Source organism: Notolepis coatsorum (genome assembly GCF_963971535.1).
Source record: "Notolepis coatsorum genome assembly, chromosome: 4".
Lineage (NCBI taxonomy): Eukaryota > Metazoa > Chordata > Actinopteri > Aulopiformes > Paralepididae > Notolepis > Notolepis coatsorum.
Genome location: NC_140168.1, coordinates 182569616 through 182586672, shown reverse-complemented (window position 1 = coordinate 182586672; position 17057 = coordinate 182569616). Strand labels below are relative to the sequence as shown.

Sequence of the window (17057 nt, the reverse complement as noted above, 5' to 3'; positions counted from 1 at the left end):
AGACTACTACTAAAAAAACAAACTTTTTTTTTGTGAGTGCGGTAATAACCGCGGCGGTAGGAAATATTTTGCAAATTTGTGCGGTAAGGAAAACATCAATACCGCGGCAGCTCTAATTGACGGATTGTGAATTTTCTGATTCAAATTATATTTATTTGGAAAAATAAATATGGTCACTTTATCAGTCAAAACTGTTGTCTTGGCTTTGTTTTGTTCATAGTAGTAACGCTCATGTCATGATAAATCTGGTTAGGTCAAAACTACAGGAATATACATTTAAAAAGAAATTGTATAATACAATAAATATCGGTTATCGGTATCGGCCTTGAGGAGCATAAAGGTATCGGTGTCGGGTTCAAAAAATCTATATTGTGCACCCCTAGTAATAAGTGTAAAAAACTGTAAAGTGTAAAGTGTCCAGGAAGATTGTGAGAAGTGAAAAAATTGTAAAGTGTCCAGGAAGATTATGCCAGACTGTACTGTCACCCTGTGCTCAGCGATGCAGTGAGGCACAGTGATGCGTTATAGAGTTATAGAGAGAATGGTGCAGATGCAGGACTTACGGCCAGGAAGTCGGGTTTGAGCTGGATGGCCTTGGTCAGGTCTGGCAGGGCCGACTTGGACTTGCCCATGGCCAGGAACACCGCAGCCCGCTTGTAGTAGGTCAGGTAGTTCTTAGAGTCCCCCTCTGGGAGATACAGCAAAAGTAGACCAAAGTGTTCGATATTAAAACATGCACTTGAAACGACTTATGTCCCCATCTTGTTTCATGGATAATTAGGTGGCCCGTCTCGCTCACTGGTGGAACGACCATAACGAGAATGCATCTGGAAGACGAGGTGGTTTTGGAATAGAAGGGTCAAGATTGAGCGAGAGATGCTTAAAAAGGGATCCTAATAATAACAATACATTTAATTTTGGGGCCACCTTTCAAGACACCCAAGGTCACCTTTTTAACTCTGTAGCACTCTGAGATTCTCAGGAATGTAGGGTGCATTACAAATTAAATGTATTATTACCTTACAGGTCATAAAAACAAAAGCAAGACAAAGAATAGTGGTCTTGGACTTCCGGTATGAGAGCAGACGGGTAACACACGTGCGCTCCTGGTCAAATGAGCGAAAAAACGGATAAATAGAGACCCGAAAAGTGATTAAAAATAAAAGATGCACACGAGAAGTAAGGAAGAGACAACGATTGTGAAGGAAAGAGAAATGGAGAACACACGAGAAGAGGAGAATTTGAAGAAACAGAGCCCCCGAAGCGAAGCCGAGAAGGGACAGGCGGAAGAAGGGGGAGGTCCCGCTGAGGCAGACACGGGAATGCCAGGATGGGCCGTGGTCATGCAGGCCGGGATACTGGAGACCATAACAGCGACGATAAAACTGAACACGGACACGATAAGGAACGATATTGGGAAGTTACGGGAGGAATTGAGGAAGGAACAGGAGGACTTCAGAGGTGAAATGAATACAGAACTCAAAAGGGTGGATGAGAAGATGGCGGAACAGGACAGAAACGTAACAGAGTTACAGACTAGAACGGCGCAAACAGAGGAATGGAACACAGAGATACACGAGGTGTTAACGTGTGCGATTCAAAAACAAGAACAGATGGAGACAAAGATATCGGACATGGAGGGAAGGTCACGGAGAAATAACATCAGAATATGGGGATTGAAAGAAGGAGTCGAAGGGGAATCGGTGATCCAATATGTGGGAAAGCTTATCAAGGAACAACTGGAGGAGACGGGACTGGAAAAAATGGAGATACAGAGGGCCCACAGGGCGTTGGCTCCGAGACCGAAACCGGACAGACCTCCGAGGGCGGTGATTATTAACTTTCTGAGATTTGAGATTAAGGAATTGATACTCAGAACCGCGTGGACCAAGAAGATAGAAATCGAGGGGAAAAGACTGTCGTTTGATCACGATTACTCGACAGAGGTAGCAATAACACGCAGGTCCTACGCGGGACTGAAGAGAATTCTGAAAGAAAACGGAATGAAATTCCAATCACCCATGACCTCGCTAAGGATTCACTGGAAGGAAGGGACGGTGACGTACGCGACGGCGCGGGAGGCGGCGGAGGAGATGAGGCGACGGGGGATGCAGATGGCGGAGGACGGAGAAGGAAGGGGACAGGAGGGCCAGACGCTGAGCCTGCAGCAGAGATTGGAGAAAGCACGCAGATGGACCAGAGTAGGAGATCGAAACCCGGGAGAGGAGGGAGGAGAGAGGAGAAGGCCAAGGTGAGACGTGACAGACCGAAGGCGGAGACGGACGAGGAGGCCAGAGACGGAGAAGGAGGGGAGAGGAGACGAACGGATGAGTACACGCACAAGAGATTGAAAAAACTATCCAAATAGAGACAAAATATAGAAACTGAAATAACATATACATAAACACACATTCCCAGGTAGAGGCAGGATATAGGAACGAACATAACGTATACATGGACACATAATACACATGCTGATGGAGGAAATAAATGGAAATATAATTAGGTATGATAGACGGAACACAGAACATATTGAAACAAATACATAGACACACGCTGCGAGTAACACAGTTGGAAGGGATTAAGGGGATAAGTGAACATCACATAGAAAATAGAGGGGAGGAAAAGAAAGTAAGAAGGGGTACACAGAAGACACCACACACAGGTTTGGGAGGAAGGAGGGACATTGGAACATATGAGCCACATTGAGAGGGACCTAGGAAATGGGGGTCTTTGATCAGAATGAAGGACAGAGCGCTTTTGACCAGGAGCTGGGGGGTAAAGGTTTCAAACCCCCAAGCCGTCAGGAGGAGGCCTCTCACTAGGAGAGCAATTACTCCTCACCCACCAGCAGGGGACAGGGGGGGACACAGGGACCCCCCGAACGCCTTGGGAGCACTTTATGTAAAGTTTATGTTTTTTATTTATGTTAATCATTATATGTATTCGGTGAAGAGAGCGGAGGCTACAACCGGAGGGGGGAATGAATGTGACATGGGGGGGACTGACAGACGAAAGAAGAAGAAAGATGACAATGGTTAAGGTATAAAAATGATGTCGTTAAACGTTAATGGAATGAATAATACGATAAAGAGGGGCAAAGTGATGTTGAAATGTAAGAAAAGTGAGATGGAAGTGATTTTTCTGCAGGAGACACATTTGGTAGCACAGGATCATGAGAAACTGAAGAGATTTGGATATGAAAATGCATACTATAGTTCCTTTAAACGGAACCTGAGGAGAGGAGTAGTCACGTTAATCAAAAACAGTCAAATTTGAATTGATCAAGGAAGTAAGAGACAAGGAGGGAAGGTTTGTTCTGGTGAAGGGAAAAATGGAGGGTCAAATGATTACGTTAGTGAATGTTTATGCACCCCCAGAGAGTGAGAGGGATTTATATGAGACAATTTTTTATATGATAGTGATGGAACTAGAAGGGATATTGATATGCGCGGGAGATTTTAATGTAGTACTGAATCACGACCTAGACACCACGAGTACTAGAAAAGGACGGGCACCAATCAGTAGATATATGAATATTCAGATGACGGAAATGGGAATTACAGATGTTTGGAGGGGGATGCACGCCATGGACAGGGAATACACACATTACTCACACCCGCACGTGACATATGCGAGAATAGACTACTTTTTGATGACGACGGGGGACAGTTACAGGGTACGGGAGAGCAGAATAGGAGTAGCGGACATATCGGATCACAGTGCCATATATCTGACAGTAGATCTAGAAGGGAGACTGAGGAACACGATCTGGAGACTAAATGTGGGAATATTAAATAACAAGGGGGTGGTGAGTCAGATCAAGGAGGAGATAGCCAGGTATAAGGAAGAAAATGACAACGGGGCGGTAGACCCGAACATTCTATGGGACACACTGAAGGTGGTGATAAGGGGGAAATTGATGGAGAAGACAGCAATGCTGAAGAAGGCCAGAACGGAGACATATCACAATCTGATAGGGAAGCTGAAGAAGCTAGAGGGGAGACACCAGATATCAAAAGAACAGGAAACGCTCAGAGAAATCAAAGAAGTAAAGGCCAGGATAAATAGGGAATTATTGACGGAAATAGAAAAGAAAGCGAGGTTCATGAAACAAACGTACTATGAAGGGGGACCAAAAGCGACCAGACTGTTGGCTAGGAGAATTAGGACGCAACAGAAGTTGAACACGATACACACAATAAGGGATACAAAGACTAATGAAATATTGAGGGACCCAGCTGAAATAGAGAGGACATTTAGAGAATACTATGAGAAACTATACACACAGCCAAAAGCAGCGGGAGAAGAGGAAATAGAAGCATATCTGGAGAAGCTAGAGTTACCATCGATAGGGAAAGAACAGAATGAAGAATTAAATAAAATAATTACGGAACGAGAACTGGAAGAGGCAATTAGTAGAGCTAAAAACAACAAATCTCCGGGGAGCGACGGATTCCCATCGGAATTCTACAAGACATTTAGAACAGAATTAGCACCCATGTTAGGGGCGGCGTTCAGACACACGATGGAAGAGGGCAAAATGCCCCCCTCGTGGAAGGAAGCCATAATCACCACGATACCGAAGGAAGGGAGGGATAGAGAATTATGTAGTAGTTTCAGACCCGTGTCCATACTCAACGTGGATTACAAGATGTATACATCGATAATATCAAAGAGATTTGAGACGTTTATGCCAGACATTATAGATGAAGATCAAACTGGATGTATTAAAGGGAGACAGACACAGGACAACGTGAGAAAGACATTACACATAGTAGAGGAGATACAAAAACAAGGTGGTAGCGCGGTACTGATTAGCCTGGATGCAGAAAAAGCATTCGACAGTGTGAGCTGGACATTTTGATACAGAACATTGATGAGGTTCGGACTGAATGGGAGGGCAATGAAGATGATCAAGGCACTATATCAAGAACCGACAGCGAGGGTTAAGGTGAATGGCAGCCTGACGGATAGAATCAGATTAGAGAGGGCTACCAGACAGGGATGTTGTCTCTCACCAACGCTCTTCGCCGTTTTCATAGAACCACTGGCACAACTGATCAGACAGACAGAGGACATCAAGGGAGTAAGGATAAAGGGAACGGAATATAAACTAGGCCTATTTGCGGATGACGTGATAGTATACATGAGACAACCAGACAAGAGCTTCCCGGCACTGATGGATCTACTGAAGGAATATGGCCACTACTCAGGATACAAACTAAACGTGACAAAGACACAGACCTTAGCATGGAACTATACCCCAACGACGGAAATTAGGGAACAGTATGGGATAAGATGGGACATGGACAAGATTAAATACTTAGGGGTGAACATCACGAGAGGGGTGGGGAAACTGTTTGAGGCGAACTATACACAGATAAATCAGAACATCAAGAGAGACTTAGAGAGATGGACAGTAATGCCCTTGGACTTCAATTCAAGAATAGAGGTCATTAAAATGAACATACTATCAAGGTTACTGTACCTGTTCCAGTCACTACCGATACAAATACCACAGAATCAATTCAGGGAGTGGGACAGACTGATATCGAGGTTCATATGGGCGGGGAGAAGACCACGGGTCAGATATAAAACACTACAACTACCAAAGGAAGAGGGAGGGATGGCAGTACCCAGCCTACAAGATTACTATTATGCAGCACAACTGAGAGCAGTGACATGCTGGTGTAACGACAAGTATGAGGCAAGATGGAAAGACATTGAAAAAGAAGGGGAGGGATACAAGGTACAAGCTCTGGTGGGAGATAGGGAACTATTCAAAGAGAAAGAGGGACCGTTAGATCCAATCACCAAATGCACCTTGACCATATGGAACAGAGTAGTAAAAACACACAAATTGGAGAAGCAGACAGGGGTTCTGAGATGGATAGCACATGACAAGATTCAAACCAGGGAGGTTGGACCATGGATTCAGAAGGTGGGAGAGGGGGGGGGCAACAGCGATATGCAAATTGATAAAGGGGGAAATGCAAACATTACAAAAATTAAAGGAGAAATTTGGACTAGAAAACAGGGACCACTTCAGATATCTACAGATTAGAGATTACTATAATAAAGAAATAAGAGGGGACAAGGACGAAGAACAGAATGGAATAATTAGGATGATAGTAAGGGCATACGAAGGAGGGAAAGGAAGGGTAATATCAGCACTGTACCGGGCTATAATGACCAGCAAGGGACACACGACCGATTACATAAGGGAGAAATGGGAGAGAGAATTAGAGATAGGAATAACAGGGAAGGAATGGGGTAACATATGCGAGGTGCAACATTCAACAACAGGATCGAGGATATGGAAAGAGTTTGGATGGAAAAACATAATCAGATTCTTTATAACCCCAGAGCTGAAGGGAAAATATGCACCAACACAAAGAGCATGCTGGAGGATGTGTGGGAAGGAGGGGGCAAATCACACGCACATATTCTGGGGATGTCAGAAGCTGAAGGGGTATTGGGAGGAGATAGGGGAGGCAATGAACAGAATATTAGGATACGGGTTACCACAAACGGGACTGGTGCTTTACTTAGGAGACCTGACACACGAGGGAATACAAGGGGGGGACAAATATTTAATAAAGATAATGTTGATAGCGGCCAGAAAAGCAATAACAAGACTGTGGTACAAATAAGACCCACCGACAATAGCACAATGGGTAGGAATAGTAGGGGAGATACAGGATATGGAGAGGATAACACACATGCTGAGGTTACAGGAAGAGAAATTTGGAGAAAGATGGGGAAAGTGGGAGGATTACAAGGGGAACGAAAACGACATCACAGAGGAAGAACCAAATGCAACACAAGAGGGCGAAGGGTAAAGGAGGAAAGAGGTTCAAGGAGGGTCTCTGAACCCATGTCACAAAATGCTGCTTTAGTTAGCTTTTTTATTTAAATTTTTGTTTAGGGTATGACAACTGTTTTATGTTTTTCCATTTTATTATTTCTGTTTGTGGAATTTCTGCTCAAGTCAGTATTTTTTATTTTGTTTTTGAGTATTAAATTTTTTCTTTATTGTTTATGTCTGTTTAATAGTGTTGTTGATGTTATTGTATATGTTGTGTTGTATGTCTATAAATGTTTAATAAAAATTTAAGTTTAAAAAGAAAAAAGAAAAAAGTGGTCTTGGCAAGTCAAAGTTAAAAACATAAACAACAGGAAGTATAAAACACAAACAAAACAGGGAGTATAGAAACAGTGACACAGTTTTATGATGAATATGCCAGTTTAAACAGAGGGGTTTTTAGTTGGGATTTAAATGTTGATATGGAGTCAGACTGTCGGACATGTGGGGGCAGGGAGTTCCAGAGTCTGGGAGCCAAGCAGCTGAAAGCTTGAGCACCCATGGTGCTGAGGCGTGAGCTGGGGATGGATAGGAGTCCAGTAGAGGATGAGCGGGAGTACTCCTGGAGGAGGAGGTCAGTGATGTAGGGTCAGGATGGTTCTTATTTACGGAACTCTGGCCCCATTCGCTACTTTACCAGTGATGATGGTGATCGGGTAGAGTCCTTTCTCAGCACAATCCATGCTGTTCCTCATACTGAAGCTCGGGCTAGCTAGCTACATTTATTTACATTTTGTCATTTAGCTAACGCTTTTATCCAAAGCGACTTACAAGTTTTGTACAACAAGACAGCAGGAATGGTACAACTCTATCAGCTGAGTAACAATGTTCATCAAAGTGTTGAGTGCTACAGTGTAGGTTAGTATATTAGGACAAGTGCATGACAGTAAGGTTAGTTATGGTTAGAGTTATATATATATATATATATATATATATTTTTTTTTTTCAGATAATGATTGAAGAAGTGCGTCTTTAGTCGACGGCGAAATATTGGGCGGGTTTCGGCTGTCCTAACTGTGGTGGGAAGTTCGTTCCACCATTGTGGGGCAAGGACAGAGAATAAGCAAATTCTCTTTGATGACCCTCCCAGAGCTCGGATAGGAGTGGGTCTGAGGCGTCCAGAAGATGCAGAGCGTAGAGGTCTTGAGGGTGTGTAGTTAGAGACCATTGACCGGAGGTAGGCGGGAGCCGTTCTCTTCGCCGCAGAGCTACAAACCAATGCAAAGTCAATGGGGTCGAGCTCCCGTCTGTACGAGCTGACTGAGGACAATTGAAATCTACACTGTGGGCACTTGTCCTCAGTCAGCTCGTACAGACAGACAGTACTAGCCGAAGAAAATATGAGGAACGGCATGGATTGTTCTGAGAAAGGACTCTACCTATCAGCAACATCGTTGTTAAAAAATAGGGCTAGAGTTCCAAAAAAATCTGAACTATCCCTTTAACACTTTCAGTGCCCAGCAGGGGGCGCACGATTTAGTGCTTGAATGCCCACCATCCACTTCAATGTTAGCGTTAATATCGCCTTATCTATGTTTTAAATTATGGCTATGTGTCTAATCGGCCCGTCGCTTATCAATGACTCATTTTCAAGTCAACATTGTCGAAGCGGATTGTTTTTTTTTTATAGGTTCTTTTCCGTTTTATAGCATTTTGAAAAGCCCTCGTTTTCAAGGGGGAAAAAAAGATTCCGTGATAAACGCCCTGTACTGGAATATTCCAGAACGTTGTAATTTTTCGGCCTATTTATGAATCGTTTTCAAATAAACGCTAGATTATCGATAGTATATGTAAGGGCAACCTAACAAGAAATGTTGCCAGTGAGGGAATACTGGGTGAAGCTCTTTCCTACGCGTGATGCTTGTTGATAATAAAATGATGTCTTCTCCTTGGTTACTGTTGAGAGTTTTTATTACTACTTGCGGTGTGGACAAATATAAGCATACAAAATAAACTCAAAAAGTGACTCAATATAACTGAAAACAAACAAGCACGGTAAAAAGATAGTGTGGCTTCCCTGTGATAATTACCCAATTTCCCTGCCGCTGCACACCCGTGAACACATACATATAGACTGCACCTGAGCGCACATGAGCCCCGCCTCCTGTGCCCACTGCCAGCTAATTGGTCAACACTTTCATGGTGACACGGTGCCTTCATACAATAACATAACGTCAGAAAATCATTAAATTGGCTACAACAGTATATGTGTACGAATGCTCGCTGGTGCCGCAAGCTGAAAATCGATTCTCTTAGTTCCTCGCACAGCCAAACAGCCATATCACACATAGGGGAAAAGCTTATATCTCCGTGAAAACAGGTCTGATTATCCTAAGACTGGTAAAATAGATTCCTTACCTGAGATCAGATGGTATCCAAAAAGATTCTTCCAATTCCTGATCGCCATTCCAAAAATCTATCCTTTTATTGATCCATCGCTACATACTGTAAAACACATTACACGCTGTTCAAAGGCTCCACAATGACTGGGATCATCTCCGGTTACATGTGTGAGTAAAATGTGGATTCCAGAGTTTTTTTTTCTCATCCATTTTCATTGAGTCCATTCCAAAAGGGTGCATTACCATCTGGGAGACGATAGGGGGCGCTTTTTTCACATCTGAGCTCCTGGTGGGGCTGGTTTCCCAACGGTAGACTCGGTTGATGAAATATGAATTCAGATCGCTAATAAAAAAAATAAAAAAATCACGCAAATTGTCGTGGTGGGCATTCAGGGGGCAGGCGGCTAACACGTGTTATGTCGTGGCTGGCATTCAAAGTGTTAAGAGAGAGTGTTATGGAAACAAATAACAGATGGTAGATGACTCCCATAGAATAATGTCCTTGGTAGGTTACCCTGGGGACAATACAGCATGAGAGAATGCGTTAGTTTAACACTTTGGTTGCCTTGGGTTAAATTCATGATATACCATAGGTTGCCGGCTCTATTTGTCTATGGAGAAGTACCCCTTCTTTGCATGGCTATAACTTTTTAAATTCTATTGCTACATTGCCATTATTAGGGCCCATTCAAAGTCCTATATGTATTGTTCATTGTGTAGCAACGTTAAACTTTTTCATTCACATATTCATAGTAAAGTATGGTCTAATGTATAAGTATGTTTTCATCTCTTTCTGCAGCTTTCTCCAGAACGTGATCTATAGCCCCAAATGCATTATATTGATGATGCAATACAGTTTTATGGCAATCAGCGCGATATAAAAAATTCCAACTAGACGTACTTCTAGAAGTTACTACACGTCATCTGATGTTGACCGGATGGGCAAGGGGGCGTTTATAATTCCGTGGGCAGCGTTAGTTATACCAATCATCTAATGTGGGTCAAATGTTGATAATAGCAGTTAGTATCGAAGACGGTAACGTTACACGCTGAAACTCACCCCAGTCTCCGCGCGCCGTTGGGCGATCATCGTAGAGTAGAAGTCTTATCATTATGGGATGTAAATTTACCCGGTCCATCTCCAGCTTGTATAATGGTATATACGTCCAAATCATGTTGTTTATCGAGTTATTGGCAATCGATCACTGTGTAGCGTGACGAGCCAGAGTCCCGGGACCTATAGCGAGTACCCGGAAGTACTACGGACGTCTAGCACAACCTCTATGGCACATCCTGTTAAGCGATTGCGCCGATCGGCCACCAGATGGCGCTCCTGAACCGCCAGAGAGCTCAGTGGGTCCTGCTGGTGGATCTCAGGCCAGCGGAGGGGACATATGAATCCGATCGCAGATTTTTGAAATATTGATATAAGGACGCTGTACAGCGTCCTCCGGCAACTTGAGCATGGCCAGCAATGACGTCTAAACACGTTTCATGGCAGTCAAAGTGTTAAAGTGTGGGATAGAGATGTGATACAGGCTAGTTAAGGAGTGTACCGAGGATTGTAGCTTCCGTTCCCAGGCTAAAAACCGGTACCTCTACCCGGTTTTGAACTGCCAGTCCTGTACTTGCCAGCATGAAAGGCAGCAGCGCTGTCAATTGACCTACCTATTTTCTTGATCCTCCCATCACAACTGTCGGTTCCCTCTCCGTTTGTCCAAGGGAACAGTTGCGATTGGAGGATCAAGAAAAGAGGACGGGCTTGATATAGGTCCATTGAGCCGAATCAAAAGCACACAACAAACAGACTTCTCCAACTGTGTGTGTGTGTGTGTGTGTGTGTGTAACCTTACCCACGGCAGAGTGATAGTGGGACAAGGCTTCAGCCAGTTGACCTGCTGCCAAAAGCTTGCGCCCCATCTCCAGGTGCTGCTCAATCTCCACATGGGTGGCACCCAAGACACCTGTAACATTAAAAGGTGCGCATAAGCCTCACTGGAAATACACTGCAGTGCAGACAAAAGCCAGGCTAGAAGATTACAGAATTTCGCTTAATCATATGTACTGTGCAGGCTGTGTGAAGTCAACTTCAACATGTTTTAGTTTTTAGGCTATATATTTGACTTTAAGCCACAACCCAGATATATTTTAGTGTGTTAATGATGTGAATAGCCAAAGCACTCATGAGTTATACCTTATTTCTATTGATTTCTATGATGTCATAATCAAACATTCTAGAACATTTGTGATGTCATAAGTATGATGTCATAAGCACGGGCTGTCTTCCATCTGCTATTTGTCAACTGTACAAATGCAAACAAACTATTTAAAGCTTCAAAATATGTTGAAACCCCATTATTAGCTATGGCGTTATGTCAGTCTGTGCATTAATAGATGAGATTCTGACCTGACCTGCTACCACCACCACCACCACTACTAGATAACCAGTGGAAACAGTTGATTGTGGCTGAATGTAGTGAATGTATTTTTTTAACTTTCAAATCCTCTCTCCGTTATGCTACTTTAGCTACATTTACTCATTTAGCAGACGCTTTTATCCAAAGCGACATACACGTTCTTGCAAATCTGGTATGTCATAAATGTATAGATGTAGCAGTACTGTCTATCTGTATGTCATATATTATGATTAATTGAAAATGGGGGACCCTGATGTAAACAAGATGCAAGTCTCTCTGGTCTGCATCCCCAATTGTGTGTATTGAGCTGTACTGTATTTGACCCATTCTGCAATCTGTTAATAAAGTTTTCAATCAATCAATCAATTCTGTACAACAATACAGCTAATTGATTTATAGAGCATCCACATTGACAGGTGTCAAATCTTAGTAGACCGACAGTGGTGTGCGTCTGTCGGCTATAATCTATGATATTGTAGCGAGTGACATTACACATTTGAGCCTATTTAGTGTACATAGTATAGTATTTAGTGTACATTTAGGGAGGGGCAAGATAAGAGATAACGTTTCCAAGACAACCTCCCATGGAAATCCAATACAAGCTTTTCCCACTTCTGGTTTCCAGTTTTAACACCATTGCTTGGAGGTCGGAAAACGTAATACAGGTGTGCATTAGGAGTAAAAAAAATATATATATATACATATATATATATATAACTACAGTAACGTAATATATAATACAACTCAGACTCGTCTTACCATCCAGCTGGAGATCTATGATGACACATAGCAGCGATAAGGAAGACAGGACACCGCTCAGACCTTTCCTCCGCCGACCCGGTTCCATAACTAACACAACTTCTCACTCGTTAGCTATATCTGCAAAGTTCACGTTTCTGAGAGTGTCCGTATGCAAACAGTGATCTGCGTCATTGAAGCAGTAATAATGTCATTAATTCATCATCGCTTTCTCTTGCAGACGGTCGTCTCCGTTACAGCTTCTACAGTCGTGTATTTATGGTCCAGGTCTGAAATACTTCCGTGTGGAAATGTGAAACGCCGACTAATGGTTCCCCACAAATTCCTTCGCGGGATAACAAATCGATTTGTTTTTCAACGGGGGGATCACTTGGATTCAGAACACTGCTTATCTATTATGAGAAGCGTAACAACAACATGACAATGAATAACTTCAACAGCTGCTGCCACCTACAAGCTTTTCTGAACTTCTCCCCTGTCCCCGTTTCGGCCCCCTCCTCCTTCTCTGGCCTACATGTCTGTGATTGGTCCACGACGGCACACATCCGTGTTTGCCTACAAACGTGGGCTCCTCTGATTGGTGAAACTATTTTAACTCGGCAAAGAGGCGGCACCTCCCATGCCCAAGTATGGGCCAGAATTCCATCACTTCAAAGCGCCGCATCTAAGGTACGTTATTAAATCCTAGAAGAGCTATGATCTAAACTCAATGAGAAAATGAATTGAGACATCAAAAACGTTATTTATTTGTGCATTAAAAAAACATACAATAAAATATTACACTTCTCTTATGACTTTATAATAACTGCCCCCATCCCCGGCCCATACAATAAAACACATATATACAACTGTACAAAAAAAACATTTCAATAATACATATCTATACATTGAAATCACTGCACTTTGAATCTGCTGCTTTTGGCCTTTGCTTTTGAAATGTTCCGAAGAACAGATCAACTATTAGGTTTCTTTGATCAAATCAAATTAAAAATATTGTCAAATTGTGCATGTGTGTGGTGACTGGTAGGCCTAAATAGGATTCTGCTGTGATTATATTAAAGGGCGGAATGTGACACGATTCTATACAGTGGAATCGTACTTCCAATCAGTGCGTCATTGGCCTTTCTGCCAAAAGGTTGTATACACTATAATAACTCCAGCCCTACACAAGAGTAGGTGTTACTCTTGAACTATTCAACTGTAGACTAAGCCACGCTAATGCATTTAGGGAAGCCCCCAACCTTTCATGTGTCTACAATTCAACCACACGCTTTTCTGGGCTATATGTGACATTGTAATGGACCTGTCTCAAAACCCTGCCCCTTTTCTTGATCCTCCAATCACAACTGTCGCTTACCTCGGACAAACTTGGTTTGTCCGAGGTAAGCGACAGTTGTGATTGGAGGATCAAGAAAAGAGGGCAGGGTTTGAGACAGGTCTATTGATGTTGTCCCGCAAGGCTCCATTTGTGGTTCCTTGTCAAACATAGGCATTACGACCGTAGGTGCTGGCAGCCACGCTTCTCGTTGGTGCCGCTACAGAGTATGGTCCTGGAGTTCCTCTGGCTGCATAAGGCAAGGGGCTGAGGTAGAAAAGAAGAAAGATAGACTGTTAATACAATACACAGTGTAAACATATACATAATATAGTGAGTGAAAAACGTAAACACGGGGTCTAACTGAGAATGGGAAAAGTGCTATGCAATCTCTTCAGTTCATACATATACTGTACACAGACAGACAGACAGACAGACAGACAGAAAGAAAGAAAGAAAGAAAGAAAGAAAGAAAGAAAGAAAGAAAGAAAGAAAGAAAGAAAGAAAGAAAGAAAGAAAGAAAGAAAGAAAGAAAGAAAGAAAGAACGTACTATTTCTCCTCTCTGCCCAGTTTGCAGGAACATGTCAGACAGGCTCCCCCAGCGATGGACAGAACAGCAGAGCACCAGCCGATGTAAAGTCCCTCTCCTATTTCAAACCTGCAACACACAGCAGAGGGCAGTCAAGTAACACTGCCACTAGAGAGCTCCACTACAACAAGGCTGGCCCAACGAAAGGACAAACAAAAAATGTATTGATTAATGAATGAATACATAAAATAAAAAAAAAGACAAAACAGGCCTTCCAAACTGTTCTGAATAGTGCCAACTATTTTGTATTTGATATAATTTGGTTCAATTTAGTAACACTTAAGAAGTGATTTTATTATAATAAAAAAAAATAAGTATATTGATATATAATAATATTGATTCAATAAAAGAAAAGTACATTTCTGACTACTACATTTCTAAATTATCACTGTATAATAGGATGCTCTTTTGTTCTGGTGCCAGCCCTCGGTCCTCCATACCATATGGTGTGGGCATTAGACCGGCTGCCAGGCTGCTACTTGTGATGCCTGTTGTTGCTTTGCTTTCACTCACCTCGTCCCGGGATAGAAGGGATCAAAGAAATCCTGAGTGATGTTGAAGGCGTACCAGGAGATAGACACCATTGTGCACAGGCCTTTTGAGAGAGAGAGAGAGAGAGAGAGAGAGAGAGAGAGAGAGAGAGAGAGAGAGAGAGAGAGAGAGAGAGAGAGAGAGAGAGAGAGAGAGAGAGAGAGAGAGAGAGAGAGAGAGAGAGAGAGAGAGAGAGAGAGAGAGAGAGAGAGAGAGAGAGAGAGAGAGAGAGAGAGAGAGAGAGAGAGAGAGAGAGAGAGAGAGAGAGAGAGAGAGAGAGAGAGAGAGAGAAAAGGAGATCAACAATTGTCCTTAAATCATTGACAGGCGGAGAAACCGCTCTCAAATGGCTACAAATAAAGAAATCTATCCAATTGCACAGATCAATGGCCTCATTAGGGCTCAGTGTGAGTCTGACATAGATTCTACTGGTGTTTTGCATAGAATCTTATACTGTAGATCTGAATCTTATAGGACTCCTATTGGACAGCCCCACAGAATTCTACAGGATTATAGAAAATAAAAAACATAGATTAGATGCTACTGTATTTTGTTAACAAATGTGGGTAAATAACATGTAAAAACATATTTTCTGAAATATTGTGCTTCACATTTCAGGTAGTAGTGACTGTCCCCTCACGCTCTCACACAAAATGTAAAGATGTCTTTTTTGGGGGGCAAAATTACCTTGAAGTATGAAAAGCACTCCTCCAGTACCAGCTATTCTCCCTTTGAGAGTGTAGTTCTCTCCCCCCGCTTTAGAACACTGCATGCCTATCAGGGCCGCCACTAGTCCAAAGCTGCCGAACAAAATGGCAGAGACCATCAGGGCCCGGGACGCCTGGATATAACCTGGGGGCGATAAAGGATCAAGAATCACCAGCCGGTTCAACGGAGTAAAGGTCAGTAAAGGTCAGTCCCTGAACTGAGGGGTTCTCCTTGACGGAGAACCCATACTGAGAGCAACTTTATATTCAAGAACTAGACTTAATCCACATCCATACAACTGGCCCCCAAACAGTCACCGGATTCATAGATAGGAACTTTATGTCTTGCTCTTACAATGGTCATAAAATTATATACGTTTAGTATTGTTCATTTTCAAATGGTTAAGACATGTCTGCTGATGAGCTTGATAACAAAAATAGTAGAATCATATTTTAAATGTGCTTTTCTTTTATTAAAGAAAATAATAATTTACTCTTTGGCTAAATGGAATGAAATGCAAACTTCTTATCAAAAATACAATGAAAACATGAATTCATGTGCATTTACTCATCAGATGCCAGTTAAACTGAACTTCAGCATCAGTTTGTGGATACATTTGAATAAAGACATGCAACACAATTTCAACTATTACTACATTCCATTATTTCTTTTTTTCAAATCATTTTAAGGTCAACATACCGTTCAAGGCGAGCAGCGACGGGAACTCTCTGCAATTGTGGACGCCGGTTGCGTCAGTGGCGCAGGACATCCATAGGTTTTCATAGATGGTGGACGTGGTGATGACACTACCGTCGACGGTGGAGGTCTTCCAGTACCGGTTCGGTAAAGCGACTCCGACCATAACCCAGCCTATAAACCCCAGGACCAGAGCCACTACTTCCACAATGGGATCCATGCTTCTTCTGTCCTGCAACAAGTGTCTCTTCAAACAATAAAAAAAAAAGTGTATCCTTCTTTTGGTAGTAACCTTTTTTGTTTGTTTGTTTGTTTGTTCGCTCTCTGTGTGCTAATTCAGTCAAAAAGGATATTTCAGGGTAAAAGTCAAGATCTCAGTTGAAAAGCTAGTGTGTATAGTCTGCAGTGTCTTGTTTGCTAGTGAGAGGATACCGTTCAGTCCAGCAGATATGTTAAATGATTTATCATACCTGTGTTCCTTCTCTCCACCCCCTCGCAGACACACTCTATCTTTTGCCTTTTTACACCCCTGAAAAAGAACAGGTGTTTATCGGCTGCTGGAGTCCAATGGTCACCCCACGCTCTCAATGACACTTTAGACTTTATATTTTCTTGAATGTATGTTAGACATTACCGCAACAGACAATTAGTTCCAAAATGTTTTTTATAACCATTACCATTAGCTGATAACCATTATCGTGCGTGACTGAACATAAAGGAACGACACGCTGACTCACAACAAAAGAGCCAGATTGGGATTGAAACATTGTCGTTAATAAGATATTTTGGGAGTTGTGAGCCCTATTGCTCTTGACTGGAATGTTTTAGCCC

General features: G+C 42.6%; 2 protein-coding genes across 2 annotated transcripts in view; both read right to left on the bottom strand.

The window, feature by feature from the left end:
• Positions 1-12851, bottom strand: part of dnajc3b (DnaJ (Hsp40) homolog, subfamily C, member 3b) — a 33353-nt gene extending 20502 nt beyond the window's left edge. Inside the window, exons 1-3 of the mRNA XM_084313206.1 lie at positions 12387-12851; positions 11064-11174; positions 564-688 (exon numbers count right to left, since the gene is read on the bottom strand). Coding sequence (XP_084169332.1) covers positions 564-688; positions 11064-11174; positions 12387-12474 — 324 coding nt within the window. The 5' untranslated portion in view covers positions 12475-12851. The remainder of the gene's footprint in view (positions 1-563; positions 689-11063; positions 11175-12386) is intronic.
• Positions 12852-13865: 1014 nt separating this feature from the next.
• Positions 13866-16446, bottom strand: cldn15a (claudin 15a; the record flags this gene model as incomplete). Its single annotated transcript, XM_084313207.1, has 5 exons — positions 13866-13968; positions 14253-14360; positions 14805-14886; positions 15510-15674; positions 16230-16446. The coding sequence occupies 5 exons, from the start codon at positions 16444-16446 to the stop codon at positions 13866-13868; spliced, it is 675 nt and encodes a 224-aa protein (XP_084169333.1).
• Positions 16447-17057: the final 611 nt, after the last annotated feature.